Source organism: Manis pentadactyla, chromosome 4 (assembly GCF_030020395.1).
Source record: "Manis pentadactyla isolate mManPen7 chromosome 4, mManPen7.hap1, whole genome shotgun sequence".
In the NCBI taxonomy this organism is placed as follows: domain Eukaryota; kingdom Metazoa; phylum Chordata; class Mammalia; order Pholidota; family Manidae; genus Manis; species Manis pentadactyla.
In genome coordinates this window covers 45,916,098-45,933,204 of record NC_080022.1, presented here as the reverse complement: position 1 = coordinate 45,933,204, position 17,107 = coordinate 45,916,098, and the positions used below count along the sequence as shown (strand labels likewise).

Here is a 17,107-nt window from a genome sequence, read left to right as displayed (position 1 = left end):
GTGTATTCTCCCACCTGTTTGCTACATAGGGCAGAAATCACAACTTCTCATTTCTCTGTCCTCCTACCACAGTGCCTGGCTTAGTTGTTTGTTTGCTTGCTTATTTCTTTTTTCTGGTTAGTTCCACAGATATGGCCTTTTGGGTGACTGTTTTTGTTTCAAGTTTTTTCTCCAGGTCTTTTTTGGTCATCCATAGGAATCTGGTTGAACTTACATATCAACTTATGAGTTTGTAAGTTGAGCATTCTTATATATATGAGGCGCCATTGATTTTCATCATTTGTGTAGGAGCCAACAACATCAATGCATTCTCTTTTTTTGTTTGTTTGTTATTTATTCTTCGATTTCCCAAAAATACATTCATGTAATTTCATAATCATAATAAAGTTGCCTGCTGTTTTCCAGGCCTGGGTTTTTTGAAATCATATTTGAGTAGTTGAAGATTTGGGATTAGGCACTCTTCCCGTATGGGCGACAGTGACTCTGGAATCTTCAACTCGTCTGTCTCCCCAGGACTGGCCCCTGGCTTGCTCCTTCCTGCTCCCCGAAAGGAAGGTGTCCATTTGTCTCAGGAAGGGCAGAGTCAGGCCTTTGCCACTGTCACAGGTCTATCTTTAGGCCGTCAGCCCCCTCCCCTCTGCTCTCTTCCCCTTGCTCCTGGTCTCGCCCAGTGCTTTCTTTGATTTGTAGTCGGAAGTTCCCCTTGTCCCGCTGCCACTTCCCCCTCATTTCCCAAGTTCCCACAGGAACCTGGGAAGTAGGTTGTGCCCAGAGGTTAGAACGGAAACTGCAGCAAGATAACTCCGAGGGACAATGCCCAGTTGACGTCATTTCAGCTTCTTTGCTTTGGCCAGAGGTGGTTTTTTTTTTTTCTTCCAGTTTTCTTCAGGTTCCCCTCGGTCCACTGACTGTCAGCTTCTGCCTGAAAGCTCTCTGGCATTGTCTGGTTGGTTTATGTGTTTCCTTATATTCAAATCCACAGTTCCAAGGAGCGACTTAGAAACTGATCCTTTGATAGAGAGTTGCTTTCTTTTGAAGCAGCTGGAAGCATCCCAGTGTGACTATCATGACAGCCTCCCCTTACACCATCGCTTTATTTCCATGAGAATCCTGAGAGACAGGTAGTAGAGGGGGCGTATGGCCGTCATCTCCAGGAAAACGCATGGATGCATTAAATGAGTTGTCATCAGCTGCAAAAAAAGAAACCTTTCCTAACCCTGGTTACTATTCTTTTCTTCAGTCAAGAAGGTAAAGGGGCACTAAGGTTTAAGAAGTGTCTAGAATGTGCCAGGTGGAGTTTTAAGACCATTCTCATGTATTATCTTCCTCCACTCTCTAGTTTGTCACCCTAGAAAAGCTCTATTTTTCTTATTTTTTAGTACAGGAGCTAAAGCTGAAGGTTTAAATAACTGGCTTTAAAAATCAAGTTGTGTGTTCTTTCTACAACATGCCGCTCAACAGCCACATGGTTCCATTTAGTGAAAATGTAGTGTGTGTGAACCTTGTTATAACGCAGGTGAACCAAGTCGCTTAGTATCTGTTCCCTTTATCTCTTCCTCCAGCTGTACCTCCAAGCCCGCTTCACTTGGCGAGGTGCCCGCCTGCTTCGGCCCCTCCTGCAGTTCACCCTGATCATGATGGCCTTTTACACAGGACTGTCCCGCGTCTCTGACCACAAGCACCATCCCGGCGATGTCCTGGCAGGATTCGCTCAGGGAGCCTTGGTGGCCTGCTGCATAGTAAGTAGCATTTTGTTTTCCATATGCAAACAGAGCCCTGGGCTGCTTGTTAAATGTTTCCAGCTCAGTGACCAAGGCCAGGGAGCTCCAATGCCCTTCTGTGCTTGGTGTCTGAAGAATTGCCCACCCCAGGACCCCTTCAGTAAAATGAGGGTAATTTCTGCTTCCTTCCAGCCTGTGAATTTTAATCCAAAAGAGTCTGTAATACCTTTCTTCATAAACATGTAAGATTTGGGCTCATGGAGTGCTGCAGCTGGAAGAGATCTTATATATTGTCCAATTTGCTCACTTTATTGATGAGGGCATTTAGGGTTCACGAGGGGAAGAAGCTTGTCAGGTCACATGTCAAGTTACCAGCAGAGTCTAAGTTCCTGACTCAGTGCTCACATGCTGCCTCAGTGGATGCTTACTATTCAGTAAAACTTCTCAGCTTTTTGGAAAACAGCTACCCTTCCCCCAGTGACCTTTATTTTAGGGTGACTTGGTCAGACCCGAAACCTGGTGTTGTTTGGAGAAGAAGGGGTGGGTGAAGGCCAAGCCCTCCCCTAAGGCTGTTTTTCACAGAGCTGCCTACAGCATGGCCTTGGGATGGGTCATGTTCTGATTTGCCCCAAATGACGGGGTTACCTTTATCATGTACTTCACCCCTGGCTCCCTCTGAGGGTGGCATAAGCTCTTCCTCCTCTCTGAGCCTCCATCTCCTAGGGAATCTGCTTCTCTTGCTTGCTGTGACTGAGGACCTTCTCTGGCATTGCGCCTTCCTGGGCCCTTCTCAGGAGCTCATCGCAGCCCAGTGGGAATCCCGGTACTGGCTAGAAGTGAAGTGGCACGCATGTAGGTTGTATTGCTGTTAGTATAATCCTTGCTCATTGCCAGTAAGAATCAGTATACACAGAGAGGTTCAGATCAGCCCCTCCTTGTCCTTTCCTAATTTGTAAGCCTGGCCACAGCCCCACGCACCCTATAGTAACCTCTCCATTCTGCTGTGTGATAGCAGTTACACCCTGTGTTGAAGTTGTCGATATGTGTCTCCCCTTAGATTGTTAAGCTCCTCGGAGACAGGGACTGTATGGAACAGATATTCCCCTGTCTCACCAAGTCCTCTCAGGGACTCTGGCTCAGTAAGCAAGTGTGTGCTTGATCAACAAGAAGTTAGAGTCAAGGAGTTGATCTGCCCTTTCTTGAGAACAGTAAGGGACCTTCTCTTGAAGGCACAGCCGTTGCTCCCAAGGAAGTCCGGGTCTGGCTGCTCATGCAACCAGGCCAAGTACAGGATTTAGAGTACAAGGTGGGCTGCAATGGAGACACAGACAGGGTGCTTCAGCATCTGGGTGAGGGTCAGACTCTGTGTGCATGGGCAAGGAGAGGGCGGTTGTTGGGACCATCAGAGGGTTCACCACGGAGAAAGTAGAATCTCGTCTGCTTGCCAGCCTTGCCGTGGGAATCCTAGCCTAAAGGACTGGCTGTTTTGATGGTTTGATTCTTTTTTTTTAGTCAAGACCAGAAGGGACAAATTGGGGAGCAAACCGATAATGAGAGCAGCTGTCACAGACCAGCTTGTTCTCTGATGCCTGGCCCCTTAATGTAAAGTGACAGTGGGGGATGAGTGTTTGCACAAAAGGGTAACACTTTGCAGACTGTGCCCTTCTGAGCTTTGCTCTCAGTAGGAGGTCAGCCCAGGGGACCTGTGATTGTGTTTCCTTCTTTATGCCACTGCCCTAGTTAGAGTTTCCTGCACCCCAATTAAAAAAGCTTAAAGGTGCTGGGGGGAATCTTTTGTAGGCTTCCTCTTTTTTTAAATCCTAGAGCACCCTCCACGTGCAACGAGACAAAGTGCCCAGGAGGACCAGGATTTATATTTAAGAGAGAAACAAGGGGTCTGACTTTTACCCTGTTTGGCTCTGGCTGACTTAAACCCAGTATAGGAATTTGGTCCAGCCTTTGTAAAGCAGCTGCTCTATGCTGTCTCCTCCAGATACTTCACCCATTGGCTCCTTTTAGGCACACGAAGCCATTTTACAGATGAGGTGACTGAGGCTCAGAGAGATGACTCAAGTCGTCTGAAGTCAGAGCTAGTGGACAGCTGTGCCCAAGATGCTCGCTGACTCCAAAGCTTTGCCCTCTGTGCTTGGCAAGGAGGGTGGCCCCTTGGGTTGAAGGCCAGCTAGAGTTAACCTGAGGTAGAAGCACGTAGACTGCTGTTTAAGGACGATAATTTAAGGGTGTCACAGGGGACTTCCCAACCCACTAGGCTGGTCCAATCATTGCTTTGAATCTGAAAGCCTGTTTTACAGTGTAAAAAATGGTTTGGAAAAGGATGATAAATATCTTTCCCTGTCTTTTGCCCACTTAACTGCAAACACTTGATGTTAGGGACTTGATTGTATTTATTATCTTTCTCCAAATGGCTACTACCAGCCTGACACCAGGAGCTCCTGGTTCTGACTGGCTTGGAAGCCCAGCACTGAGTGATCCACTTCATTTAGGCCATCGAGAGGCTGGGGCAAGAAGCTGTAGCTTGTCAGCAAAAGAGCTTGAGAATGCTCAGCTTGGAGAAAAGGGCACAGTGGGTTGTTGCCTACTGTAAGAGCTGCAATCCTGGCATTGAGGACAGGAAAGCTCAGGACCCCAGATCAAGCCAGGGGTGGGTGCAGGGAACCAAGGGGCTGTCTGAAGACCTGGTGTTCCCGGAGGGAGGGAGCTGTGTGGCGACAAAGGGCAGCTGCCTCACCAGTTCAGCACATCACGGGGCCCTTTGCCGGAGCCTGTAGCCTCTGCTCTGCTTGTGTCTCATTGCAGAATTTCTCCCCAAGAATCAAAGCTGGCCGTCCTAGGGAATTCTGGGAAAAAGCCAAGCTCTCTTCTCAGCTGTGAATGTGGCTGTATCAAATGGATCTTGACGCTCAGAGGCATCACCTGAGTTAGGTTTGGAGGGCAGAGAAGTGGCAGCACAGTTAGATTACAAGACCAGGAAGCCCTAAAACCCCACGCTGCCTGATCACTCCATAAGCCAAGCTTCAGTGGACTCCCCCGAAACCTAAAAATAATGTATTCGTTAGCATGTATTGATAGTTCAGTGTGCCAGCCACTGTGTTAAGCAATTTACACAGATCATCTTCAGTACCCCCAAAATACTTTATTGAATCCTACGTCCATTGTCTCACTAAAGAGATGAGGAATGGGGACAGAGAAGGATTAAGTAACACGGAGAGAGGGAAGCCTGCGTTGACCAGACGGTCTGACACAGAGCCAGCTCTGTGCTACCCAGGCTGCTTTTACAGGCCTCATCTCTGCCCATCTCCACATCCTTCAGCTCCAGGCACACCAAACTTCTCGATATTTCCAACGCCTGGGCTCTTCTGTCTGACGGCCGTTCTGCTTTGATGGGCACAGTCCCTCTGCCACCCCATCGCTGATGGAACTTCGGTGTTGGTTTCCCATGTTGCTTCTGTAACTAATGACCACAAACTTGGTGGCATAAAACAGAACAAATTTATATTCTTATGGCTCTTGAGTTTGGAATTCCAAAATGGGTCTCACTGGCTGAAACTGATGTCTTGGCAGGGTTGTATTCCTCTTTCTGCAGGCTCTCTGGAGAATCCTTGACCTTTCGAGTTCCCAGAGGCTGCCTGCATCCCTTGGCTCAAGGCCCCTTCCTCCACCTTCAGAGCCAGAACATACATCTTCAGATCTCTTCCTGGTGCTCTCTAGCCTCTGCATCTATTATCATATCTCCTGCTGTGATTCTGAGCCTCCAGCCTCCCTCTTATGATCACATCAGGCCCAGCTGGATAAGCCAGGATCATCTGTCCACCTCAAGATCCTTAACTTCATGACATCTGCATGTCCATTTTGCCATGTAAGGTGACATATTCACAGGTTCTGGGGATCAGAACAGGGGCGTTTTGGGGGCAGGGAGGGGGCATCATTGAGTCTACCACACCTCCCCACTAACTTTCTTCTAGGACTCCCATGGCCCTGTGCGTGCTTTTTCCTCTATGGCATTCACTCTGGTGCTATCACAATTGTCTGCTCAAATGTCTGTACCCAGCTAGGTTGTGGGTGCCTTAATAGCAGAAACCAGGGCTTAACTCTCTGGCTGTTCCCTCTCAGTGCCTTATAATAAAGTGGCTGACACACAATAGGGGCTTGATAAGCATCAGCTAAAGAATGAGTGATGAATTAGCTCGTGACTTCAGGCAGGACACTTCCCCTCGGAACCTAGCTTCCTCAGCTCTGAAGTGATCTTAGAAGCCCACCCTGTAGCTCAGCAACCTTCAGCCACAGAGATTCCGTGGCAGGGCTGACTTTATGGTGAACTGAACCTGCCTTCTCAGATGGTACCATCTCCTTGCAATGCCCACGAAGGTGGCCACTATTTGGTGATCATGGCACGTCTTTAGGTCCCCAGCAGGTGCAGTGCAGCCCCCTAGAATGCAGAGCCCTGGGCAATGGGTCAGGACTGCCGAGTGCTTCTATTGGCACTCTTACTGGGTCTGTGAAAAGAGTAAGCCCTGTCACAGGACATGTCTAGACAAAAATCACATGCTAAGCAGGAACAGGTTCAGCTTCCTCCCCCACTGCTTACTAGTTGAACCCTTTCCAGAGAGGGCATAAAAGGGCACCCCACACAGACAGACAACCTGCACAGTGTCATGGATTCACCACAGAGACATGAGCACATTGGGTCACAAGGGCCTGCGTGCTGATGTATATCTTTACTCATGTGGATGGAGGTACACAAGGCAGGGCTAGAGAGACCCGGAGGCAGTGGGCAGACCTGGTCCTACCTGGACACACACGCACACATCCTTTCTGTCTCACTAGCACTCGGAGCCACAGACACACACAGACGGGCCAGTGCAAACACAGGCACGCACAAATACCCAGTCACCCCTACCAAGTTGTGAACTCTACAGCTGGGCTCACCATACCCACCCCTGGACTAACCCCGGGACTTGATGAAGCAACAGACATCAGTGCGTTTCCTGTCTGGTGACAACTTGCCTATCTGCTCACCCCTCCCTGACCCTCTAGCAGATGGCAAATTACCGGGCCCTGGGAGGGGTCAGGGCAGGGCCAGGCCGCCATTGCTGCGGGTTCGGCAGAGGAAGCAGCTGCTCGTGGATTTCATAAACACACAGCAGAGTCTTTCCTGGTTTTCCTCTGCCTGGGGGTGTGGCTCAGCCAGCAGTGGCTCTTTTGTGTGTTGCCGTCTTCCTCCAGGATGTAGGGAAGGGCAGGGGTGTTCTTTGTCTCCACCCTGGTGAGGGGACTTGGGGGAAGAGACCAGCAGGAGTGCCAGTTCTTGAAGATTTCGGTGATGACAGCCCCCTCAGGAGGAAATGGGTACAGAGGGAGGCTGTGCCATACCAGGGACACATGGGGGCGGAGTAAGAACCAGCTCCCAGCTCCCCTGATGCTGCTCAAAGGGCTGAAGGAGTAAATTCAACATGCTTGGTCTCTGCCACGAATTTGTTAGATTTTCTTCTTGTCAAATGAAATATTCCCATCTCCTAGCATTGACGTTTGTTCCACTGCAGCCTGGGCACAGGGGAACGGATGAAATGGCCTCCCAGATCTCTTCAGACCCTACAAAAGCCTCACTTTGACCAGCAGGCCCTGGTGCTGACCTTACCACTCCAGGCCCCCACTCTCAGGTGGGCAGGCAGTCATGCCAGGAACATGAATATGAGAGAGAGAAGGAAGCAAAAGCAGAGATAAACTTTGGTACCCTAGATGACGATGAATCTTTGGGTTGCCCTACAGTTTGCAAAGTCCTCCTAAAACCTCCTTTCTCATTCCGCCGCTGAGATGAATGGGGTAGGGGATGAGGCCGACTCAGAAAGGGGAGTCGTATTCCTGCCACTTACTAGTTAGGCACGTTGGGCAGGTCACTTCTTCTCAGCCAACTTTTCCTACATTCTATGATGTAGGGGGATAATATCTCTTGTGGTCTTGGATTGAGGATTCAGTGAACAAAAGCATCACGTTGGGCACACGCAACACATTGACGGAATGTGAATTAAGTACTATGCTTTGTTTCATAGATTCAGAACTCAAAAGAGTTGGCCCTTAAAGAGTTTAAATAGTGCAGTAGCTTTCCCAGACTTGATCACAATCCACAATAAGAAATAAATTTTATATCGTAACCCAATAGAGGCACTCACACATAACTAAAATATTTCACAAAATAAGACTTACCTTACTGTGTGTGAGACATGCTAATACGTTCTATTTAACCTTTTAAAATGCTGGTGGTGACCACCCATTGATTGATTTTCTAACTGACTAATGACTTGTGATATTCACTTTGAAAAACACTGGTCCAGTGGGGACAGACATTTAAACAAACAGGTGTAATAGAAGGACACAGCTGCTAGGACAGAACTCTCTACTGGGGACACTGGGGGCACGAGAAGGGATAGTGATTCCTGCGGGTGTTGTAAGGCTGGAAATAATTCCTAGAGAAGGTGAATCCTGAAGATGAGTCGACCTTTTCTATGAGTTACAACAGTAAGGAAGAGCAGTAAAGCAGAAAGAGTAATGCAAGGACATGGAGACGGATGGCAGCCTGTGTCTTGTGGCCCTAGAATCCAGAATGATGGACTGTGTGGGATAATGGGGTGAGGTGAGCTCAATAAATAGTAGCCCCATCCACCCTTGCAGCTGCAAAATGTAGGATTTCTGGAAGTGAGGGTGCCTGCTTTTGTCCAGCCTCTGTCACCCTTGGGTGCCATGTTTCTGAATTCTGGCTCCTGCTGGGCCTAATACCCCCTGACAGAGCTGTCAGCCCTCTGGGTCCTCCTCACTAGGAACCCTCCTTCATGATGGCTCAAAGGGCCCTCCTGGAAGACCTCCTGGCAAGACACAGGTCCCTGTTCTCCTTCAGAACTGCCTGCAGCTTTCTCTCCTCTTCAGCTCCAAACCCTTCTTTTTGCGAGACTGACTTCCTTCACATCCCTCGGTAGCAGTGGTGATCATGAATGACAGTAACTGAGGTCAGATCTGAATAGCCCTTTATGGGTATGAAGGCTTTTCACATAAATTCTTCCATTTAAGCCTTACAGTAACTATGAGAGGGTACATTTAAAAATAATGTTTGCATACAAATACAGGGCAATTCCATCATCTGAACTCATAAACCTCTTCATGTTGTATGAACTCAAGGCTAGACAAGAGTGTGCCTTAGGTTGGGTCACACAGCAGTAGCCATATGGGACTTGGTGCTGCTACCTGACTCCTAGTGTGGTGCTCTTTCCACCCCATCCAGTTCCCTCTCAGATACACCAGGAAATCACTCAACACAGACGCTGGCAAATTCCCAGTGCTGAAAGCCACTGAAAGCCTTTCATTGAGGTCAGAAAGTACTGGTTGCAATCTGGTAACTCCCTTTGAGTCAAAAGACGGGGTTGCCAAAGATATCTTTTTTGTAGATGGCACTCTCTCTACTTAGGGCATGAGGGTGAGCCCGGGCCCAAGACTTTTCTCCTGCAAAGAAAGTGATTCCTTAATCTACGAGATGGTCTATTATGGTAGAGCAGGGTGCCAAGAGGAAATCCCAAGGACAAGGCATGGGGGTGATGCAAAAGGAGCAGTACATGTGGCCTCTGTCCTCGGGTGGGAGGTGGACTGGACTTACTGAGGGCTTCAGGTACGAGGGTCTGAGCACTTCATTCCAGTGAGTAGCTCGTAGGGTAAATGGGAAACATGACATAGCATTTAAAGCACTGAGCGTTAAAGCCTGTGCCTAGTGCTAAGATGAAAGGTCATTAACAGTTCAGTATGGGTGGCAAAGAGAAGATAGGGTGGTCCAAAGAAGGTCCTGAAATCTATTGCATAGATAAAGGAACTACTCCCAAAGAGATTATAAGATGTCAAATTCACACAGCCATTAAATGGCGGGTCTAAGATTTGAGCCCATTTCTTCATCTCCATAGGCTGTCCACTAATGGTTCCCTTAACTTCAGTCTGCATAACAACCCCTGGCAGTGTTTATTAAATGCAGATTCCAGACCACACTTCCAGTAAGTCTGGGGTGGGCACAAGAATCTGCTTTTTCAAAGAGCACCCAATAATTCTGAAATAGATGATCTGAGGATTATACTTGGAGAAGTACCAGAATAGACAAGTCTCAGTTTTCTTCTGGTTCTAAGCCTCCAAAATTCTTCTGCTCGTACACTTATCTCCTCTTTGCTGACATCTAAGCTCAGTGGGGTCTTATACAGATCTCCATGTATAAGGATGTGATTCCTATCTTCAAGGAGTTCTCTTATACACTCTCAGAGGTTAAAACACTCAGAGACTTCACAGACTTTTAAAGGACAATTCTGCTCTCATTATCTGCCCTTAACAAAATGGCCCTCAGAATTGGCTGACTTGGCCATTTGCAGCAACGGGAGTGGAAACCTGGCTATCCGACCAGGCTTGTTTCTGGCCATCTTGATGCTTAGTGAGCTCCAGCCAGGCAGCGCCCCAGCATGGCCAGACCGGTGTGCCGCAGGGGGGTGGCATCTCTGGGGTTGGTGAGCGCCAGCAATGAGACATCAGAAGCATCTTCTTTTGGATTGTGCTGACTCATTCCCCAAAACAGCCCCAGAAATTGTAGGACTTTGAGAGCAGATCCCATGTGTCTTATGGAAAGCTCACATCTGTACATGGTCTTTATGTCTGCCTTGAATATGTACAGGCTTTAACCTATTCATTCATATTCTCAATCATCCCTATTTTCCCCTCTCTCCTCCTTTTTTCTAGTTCCTTCTCTTTCTTCTCTTTCCACACAAGGAGCAGGGGAAGAGAAGTCACTTTATATAGGAAGGCCCTGAACCTGCAAGCCAGTGATAATAGCTCTCATCCATTGGCCTCTTCCTGGGCCACCCTTGTGCCTTGTGTAACATCATAGAGTCACTCTCTGAGGTAGGGATGGTATCCCTTACTTAGGTATTTTGCCGAAAATGGCAAAAGCAGATCTGAAGACAAGTCTGTCCCACTCCAAAGAACAAAGGTCGTTATCAGTGCTGCATGTAATGGGTGGGAATGGGAGGTGGTGACCCAATGGTGTAATAACAAAGCCAGTAATAATACCAATAAAATAACAACAATGCCATTGATGAGGAGAGTCCCTACGTTTCTCATCTCCTCATAGGGCAGATGGGATCCTCCAACCTTAAAACTGCCTTTTTTGTGTGTCACCTTGCTCTTGACAGAAGAGCTGCACTGTCCTGACATCTTGGGTGAGTCAGGTTATCTCCGTGCCCTCATAGCACAGAACAGCCTGAGATTCTGACTCAGTAGGTCAGAACTACCTTCCAAGATCACATCAGAGGGAGCCAAAATAGTAGGAGGCAGAGGAAAGCAGAGCCAGCATTTTTTCCCCTAGCATAGTTACCCAGACTTTTCTAAGAGTTCTGATGGGAACAAGTGCAAAGATTTCTAGAGCTGAAACCAAAACTAGAAAGAAAAGCATTACCTCCCAGTGCACATGCACACCAGCACGCCACATCTCAGCACAAGCCGCCCTCATGCCTCACACATCCCTCTCTTAGGTTCCCCGGTGGTGTCCTTACCAGTACCCGTCTTCAGGCTCTCTGCGCCTTTCTGACTCCTCCATCTTAGTTCCATACCATCATCATCTTAATCAAGTCTTCCCAACATGCTGCTCCCCTGCCTCAGCCTAGCCAGTGCCTCGTAAGGCCAAGAGGTTAAGGTCCAAATTCCTTAATGCATCAGACGAGGCTTCTCAGGATCTGGCTGTCTCCTGCTCAGCCTCACCGACCGCTGGGCCCTAGGCACACACACCTCCTGTGGCTCCTGGACGTGTGCACTCTCTCAGTCCTGTGCCTTGGCACACGCTGCTTCCTTTGCCTGCAACATGTCTGGCATCCACCACCTGGCTAACTCCAACTTATCCTTCAAAGCTAAGCTCAGATATACCTCCTGGGGGAAGCCTGCCAAGGCCGTCCCTCCTCCCCTCTAGTCTGGGTCAGATGCCACCACATTCTCTGTGCTGCTTGCACCCTGGCTTTTCTCTGTCATAATCCTCCTAACACTGCATTGCACCTGAATCTCTCCCCAATTACCTGTGAGCTCTTGGAGGGCAAAGAACTCAGTCTTATGTATATTTACCTTTATCACCCCAGGGCTTGGCACAGAGCAGATGTTTAATATGTTTGCATATTTCACAAAAGCAACTTATAAAATGCAGAGAGTCAGATAAATGGAATTGAAAGCAAGTGCTCAGGACAATGTAACTTGGACTTGTCTTGGTGCTTAAGGCATAGGTTAGTTGCTTGCTGAGGCTGTTATTACTAATTAATGTGTTCTTCCCTGCAGCAAAGAAGCTCTGTGGAGTTTCCTGGGAGCTGGGAGTGGGCTTGTTCCAGGGCCCTAAGAGCTGCCCAGTTTGTACAGACCCCTCCCAGCCTGGGCCTCTGGGTTATTTACTGGGATGAAATAATTTCTGTAGGAAATTGAACTGCTCCAAGTGAAGTTTTCACTTTTACTAGTCCTTTCTGTGTTCTGCTGTTCAAGTGTTAGGACGACAGAGCCCTGTTTGAGCTTTGACAGGATCATGTTTCATGATCCCAAAAAAGTGTTTGTGTGACCTCAAGCCACGCTGGAAGTGGCATGCAGCAGCTTACAGGGGCTTCTGCTGGACCCGACTCAGCTTTTCATCGTGCTGCTCGGCTATGTGCATGGGGGTATGTGAGTATGTGGTTGCCCTGCCTGAGATCTGTGGGAGGTGTGGATGCCAGTAGGATCCAAGAGTGCTTGCTTCCAGTAGAAAGGAGTTTAGAAATTCAACAGCAAACATATTTTGAGCCCCTGGTGTGTGCCAGACTCAACACTAAGTTCTCTGGGTGGCATAGGATGATTAGGGCCAGGGCTCCATCCTTAAGAAGTCTCCCATCTAGAAAGAAAGGCTAATAAGCAAAGTTTTGGAGACCTGAGAGGACATGTCATTTCTTTGGTGTCCAGAGCATTTCAGAGAGAAACACCTCTTATTAGACTAGGTACCACACACAGATTTAGGTCTTCTCAAGTATATTATTCCTTGTAACGTTTATATTATTCCAATCTTGCAGCTAGGGACACAAACCCTAATAGTGGATATAGTGTAGTGGCTACAATCTCAGAAAATTAAACTGGGAAATAAACCAGTAGATTAAGGCGGTGTCAGGATCTTGAAGTGGGGGATGTTTGCTTGTGGGTCCAGGACTGTCCTCCGCCTGCTATATTTGCCTTCAGCAGATGGGATAGAGGCTGGGAGAAAGATCTGTAAGAAATGAGAGGATGGGAGCCTCTTACTGGAGCTAACTGCTAGGCTGGAATAAGTGGAGCTGAGAACCAGTGATGGAGGGATTGACTGGAACCTCATCTTCAGAAATGAAGTACAGGAGGAAAGGGTAATTTCTGCCTGGAGATGAGGACATTGGCTCTGCACCTGTCAGAGGGAAGTTGAAAAGTTATCTCCACATTTAACTTTACTCATATTCATTAGTGTTTCCTTATACTAGAAGCACTTGAAAACTCCTTCCCTGACCACTTACTTGTAAAGGGTGCCCAGGCAGAGCAGCCTGGACCCTGCTGGCAAGGTTGAGTGCAGATCTTTTCTTTCCTGGTTTTCAAGTTGGGCCCTGGCTAGGAGATAAACCTTTCTGTACCACAGTTCTCACTGTTCACATCTCCTTAGAAAAGATAGGGGCAAAAGGCTTAATGTTTTCCTTTGCAGAATGGCACATTCAATGGCACTCAGACTGTAAATGTAGTAAACTATTACATTTCTTGGCACACATCTGACTTTCTTGTAGAAGCATAGAAACAGCCTTGCCTTCTTTTCTTGTTTATTTATTTTTTTTTTTACAAAAAACAGTAATTAAATGGTTGAGTGGGTGATATATGTAATGGGTACAACATTTCAAAAGGTATAAAGGGTTTTAGAGTGACCAGTAAGTCTCTGTTCTGCGTTTGTCAGTTGCTCCCCCTGTTCAGCAGAGAGCAGGTAACCGGCGTCATCCCTTCCATGCTGTGATGTTTATGGTACTCTGTTGGTGGCTGCATTGCCGTAGAAGGCAGGATACTGTGATCCAAGTCCCTGCTATGGCAGGGCTCTGGCTGTTGGTGAAGACTTAGTAAATTAAAAACTTCATTTTCTTGCCTGTGTCCTGAGTGATGTCACGACACCATCACTATTAGTGAGCACATTACCTCTGCAGGACAGAAACTTTGCAATCCAGAAAGCTGTTAGACATAGGAACTTTGGAAGTGTTTTATCCCCCATTTCAAAGCCCAGCCATGTGTTTCCTATTATATGACATGACTGACAGCTGCCTCTTATGGTTACTTAATACAGACTCCTATTGCTGAGTGGATCAAATGAATGTGTGTGTATTTATTTTGCCACCTGATACAAATCATTAATTTCCCTTACTCTGTAACTCACCAAGTTCTTGGAATCTTTCATCATAAGCTAATTCAGACAGGAACTTTGCCTGAGCCACCCATATACCCTTGCAAGTGGGTGTTCAGTAAATGTTTCTCAATGATTGTAAGACTCAGTGAGGTCACATGCTCAGAAGGAGGAAGGACTTTGGGAATGAGTGGTAGGAGTTTTCACTGACCTTTCCTCTGGGTTAGTTGCTGACTCCCTCAGCAGCACAAGTCTGGCTTCTGGCCCCCCAGCAAATTGTTGGTATATCATTAGGATTTCAGGAAAAAGTGGTCACAACTGCTTCCTTACCAAACTCCTGCTGATAGGAATTCACGTTGGCTGCTCTTTTTTGGTTACACCCTGGATTCCTTTGTGAGGAAAGGGAAAGTATCCTGGATTAATGACTGACTAATAATGACTTGCTTCCTTAGTTTAGGAATTTATCCTTCATTGCTATTCATTTACCTTGAGAAATAAGGAAGTTGGTTTGCAGATTCTCAGTACTGTACTGAGAGTCCACAGTACTGAGTTTTTCTCCTACCATGGCTGTGCAACCTGGGGCATATCATTGCCCTTTCTGGTCCTCAGTTTCTCTATCTGTACAATAATAGTAGGACAATACGATCTCTGTGGTCCTTCCCTATTCAAAGCTCTATGGTTTGGGACTCCCTTTTCCTAAAGTCTGTGCTCCTGTGATCTGCCCTTCACCTTTCCGTCCCTGGGCCCCAGGTGTCAGTTACTGAGCTGGGTCTCTGATTTTGTACTTCCAGGTTTTTTTCGTGTCTGACCTATTCAAGACCAAGACGACATTCTGCCTGCCTTCCCCTGCCATCAGGAAGGAAATCCTCTCACCTGTGGACATTACTGACAGGAACAATCACCACAACATGGTGTAGGTGCCACTCGCCTCCTGAACTGTTCTTGTAAAGTGACTGCAGACAGCAAGTTCTTGCTGCTCTCCAATCTCATCAGACAGTAGAATGTAGGGAAAAAAAATTTTTGCCTGATGGATTTTAAAAACAAAAAAAAAAGTCTTACTTTGTGGCCTTCCAAAATAGGTCGTGTTCACCTATCCGGAACAGCAGCAAACTCACACCAAGTGCCGGAATCCTGGGTGTGCAATTGGTTTAAGTGTTCATGTTCTAGTGAACACGGGCTTATTCTTGAAGCAAACACTAAAACGATGTGAGTGGAGTCTGCTGGTCACCCTTGCGACCTGACGAATCCCAGGCCTGTGAGAAAAATTCATATTCACATGTTAGCACACAATGCCAGAAATAGCACTGAATCCAGAAAGCAGCCATTTGGGGGCTCCCCTCTTGTGTCTCCTTGTCCACACCACTCTAGTCTGTCCTGTGACTTTGGTTCAGGAAGTTTTGTTCTTCTTGTTTTGTTTTTGTTTAATATAAGGAAAGAGCAAGTTTGCTCAGTCCAGTGATCAGATCCTGAATCCAAATTCCCAGTCCAGCCTTATCATTCACTTGCCCCACCGATAGGCCAGCAACCGCAGTCCCTCACCATAGTGATTAGGAGACTCTTTGTGGATGAGTGAATTTCACAAATAGCACAAGCTTCAGAAGAGGTCGAGGGTACGGGCCCTCATTTGTCTTCTTTTGAAGCCTCTTCCTGTGATGGTGAAACGTCAGTTGCAGGATGCCCCTGCTGTGTCCGTCAGTCACCCGGGCACTTGTGATCTTTAGCTTTGGTCATTGCCTTCTCCCTGAAAGTCCTTGCCGAGTGCCCATGAGGATTTCCTGTGAGGCTTCAGAGATGAGCAAAGGTGTGCCCTGCTGCCGGCCGATGAAAAGCAGCCTTCCGTACAAGGAGCGGAGGCGTGAGGGACAAGAATGAGAAATGAAGCACCCTTTTGGCTGCTCAAAGTCAAAATGAGCCAGAGTAGCTGACAGTCTTGCGCCTGAGAGGCTGCCCTGCCAGAGAACAGAGCTGAGGGTGCCTGGAAGTTGTTCTTGCTAAGCTGTGTAAAGCACTATTGTCTTGGGGTTGATCTCTAGGGCAGTTCTTGGTAGGTTCTGCTGGGCGGAACACATGGGTTAAATCTCCGTAGCGTTTTCCTCAACCTCTACCTGTAAGTGTCCTTCCAAGCAAGGTCCCACTGTAGGCAGTAGACAGGCATCCCTTCTACTAAACCTTTGAGGAAAGAAGGAAGAAATGCTTTCAGATCTTGGACGCAAACCTTTCAAAGGGCTAAATGTAACCACATGGATCAGCCACATGCACGTCCTTATTACAGAAGCCGTCCTTTTCATTTCAACCTATAGCAAGCTATGATTTTTATATATAAATATTATATAAATAATGTATAAAACATTAAAAGTTAACTATGTAAAATATTATTTCTGAAACAATTTTAGCTATATCCACTATGATTATAAACTGTGTCTCGACCTGTGTTATTTACATTAGCTGCTTAAAAAAGCATTGAGTTAATTTTTTTTTTAATATCAACTAAAATACTGTAGTTCTGTGGTAGACATTGTTTTGTAATGAAAGGAATAACTACAACTAGAGAAGGCTGTATAAAAACATTAAATTGTCAGTATTTTTGTAAGGTCCCATTTTGTAAAGAGAATAATATTCAAAGACTTTTGTAGAATACAAAGTGAAAACTTGTATCTGCGAAACTATACCTGTATTAAATGTGCTTTTTAAATAAAAGCCCATAACACAACTAATAAAGGAGTTGGACTCCTGGGATGTTTGTCTTGGGCTGTGGGTAGGAGGAGGGGAAATCGTTGTCCAGTCTCTTTGAATGGGTCTTCCTCACCTCGGGGCACCACCTGATTGTTTCAGTGGGAAATATGGCGGAAGGGCCTTCGGATATCAGTGTCTGAGCTGCTCTTTCATGTCTGAAAGCCTGTTTGCTGAATGAGGCTCTGCCTCTGCTCTCATGTCAGGCTCTTCTAAAGAGCTTTTGTAT

At 47.0% G+C, this 17,107-nt stretch overlaps 1 protein-coding gene across 1 annotated transcript in view; it reads left to right on the top strand.

Annotated features, from left to right (window-relative positions):
• The window catches only part of PLPP3 (phospholipid phosphatase 3), an 80,603-nt gene extending 63,721 nt beyond the window's left edge, over nt 1-16,882 (top strand). Inside the window, exons 5-6 of the mRNA XM_036911212.2 lie at nt 1,563-1,739; nt 14,940-16,882. Coding sequence (XP_036767107.1) covers nt 1,563-1,739; nt 14,940-15,065 — 303 coding nt within the window. The 3' untranslated portion in view covers nt 15,066-16,882. The remainder of the gene's footprint in view (nt 1-1,562; nt 1,740-14,939) is intronic.
• The last annotated feature ends 225 nt before the right edge of the window (nt 16,883-17,107 follow it).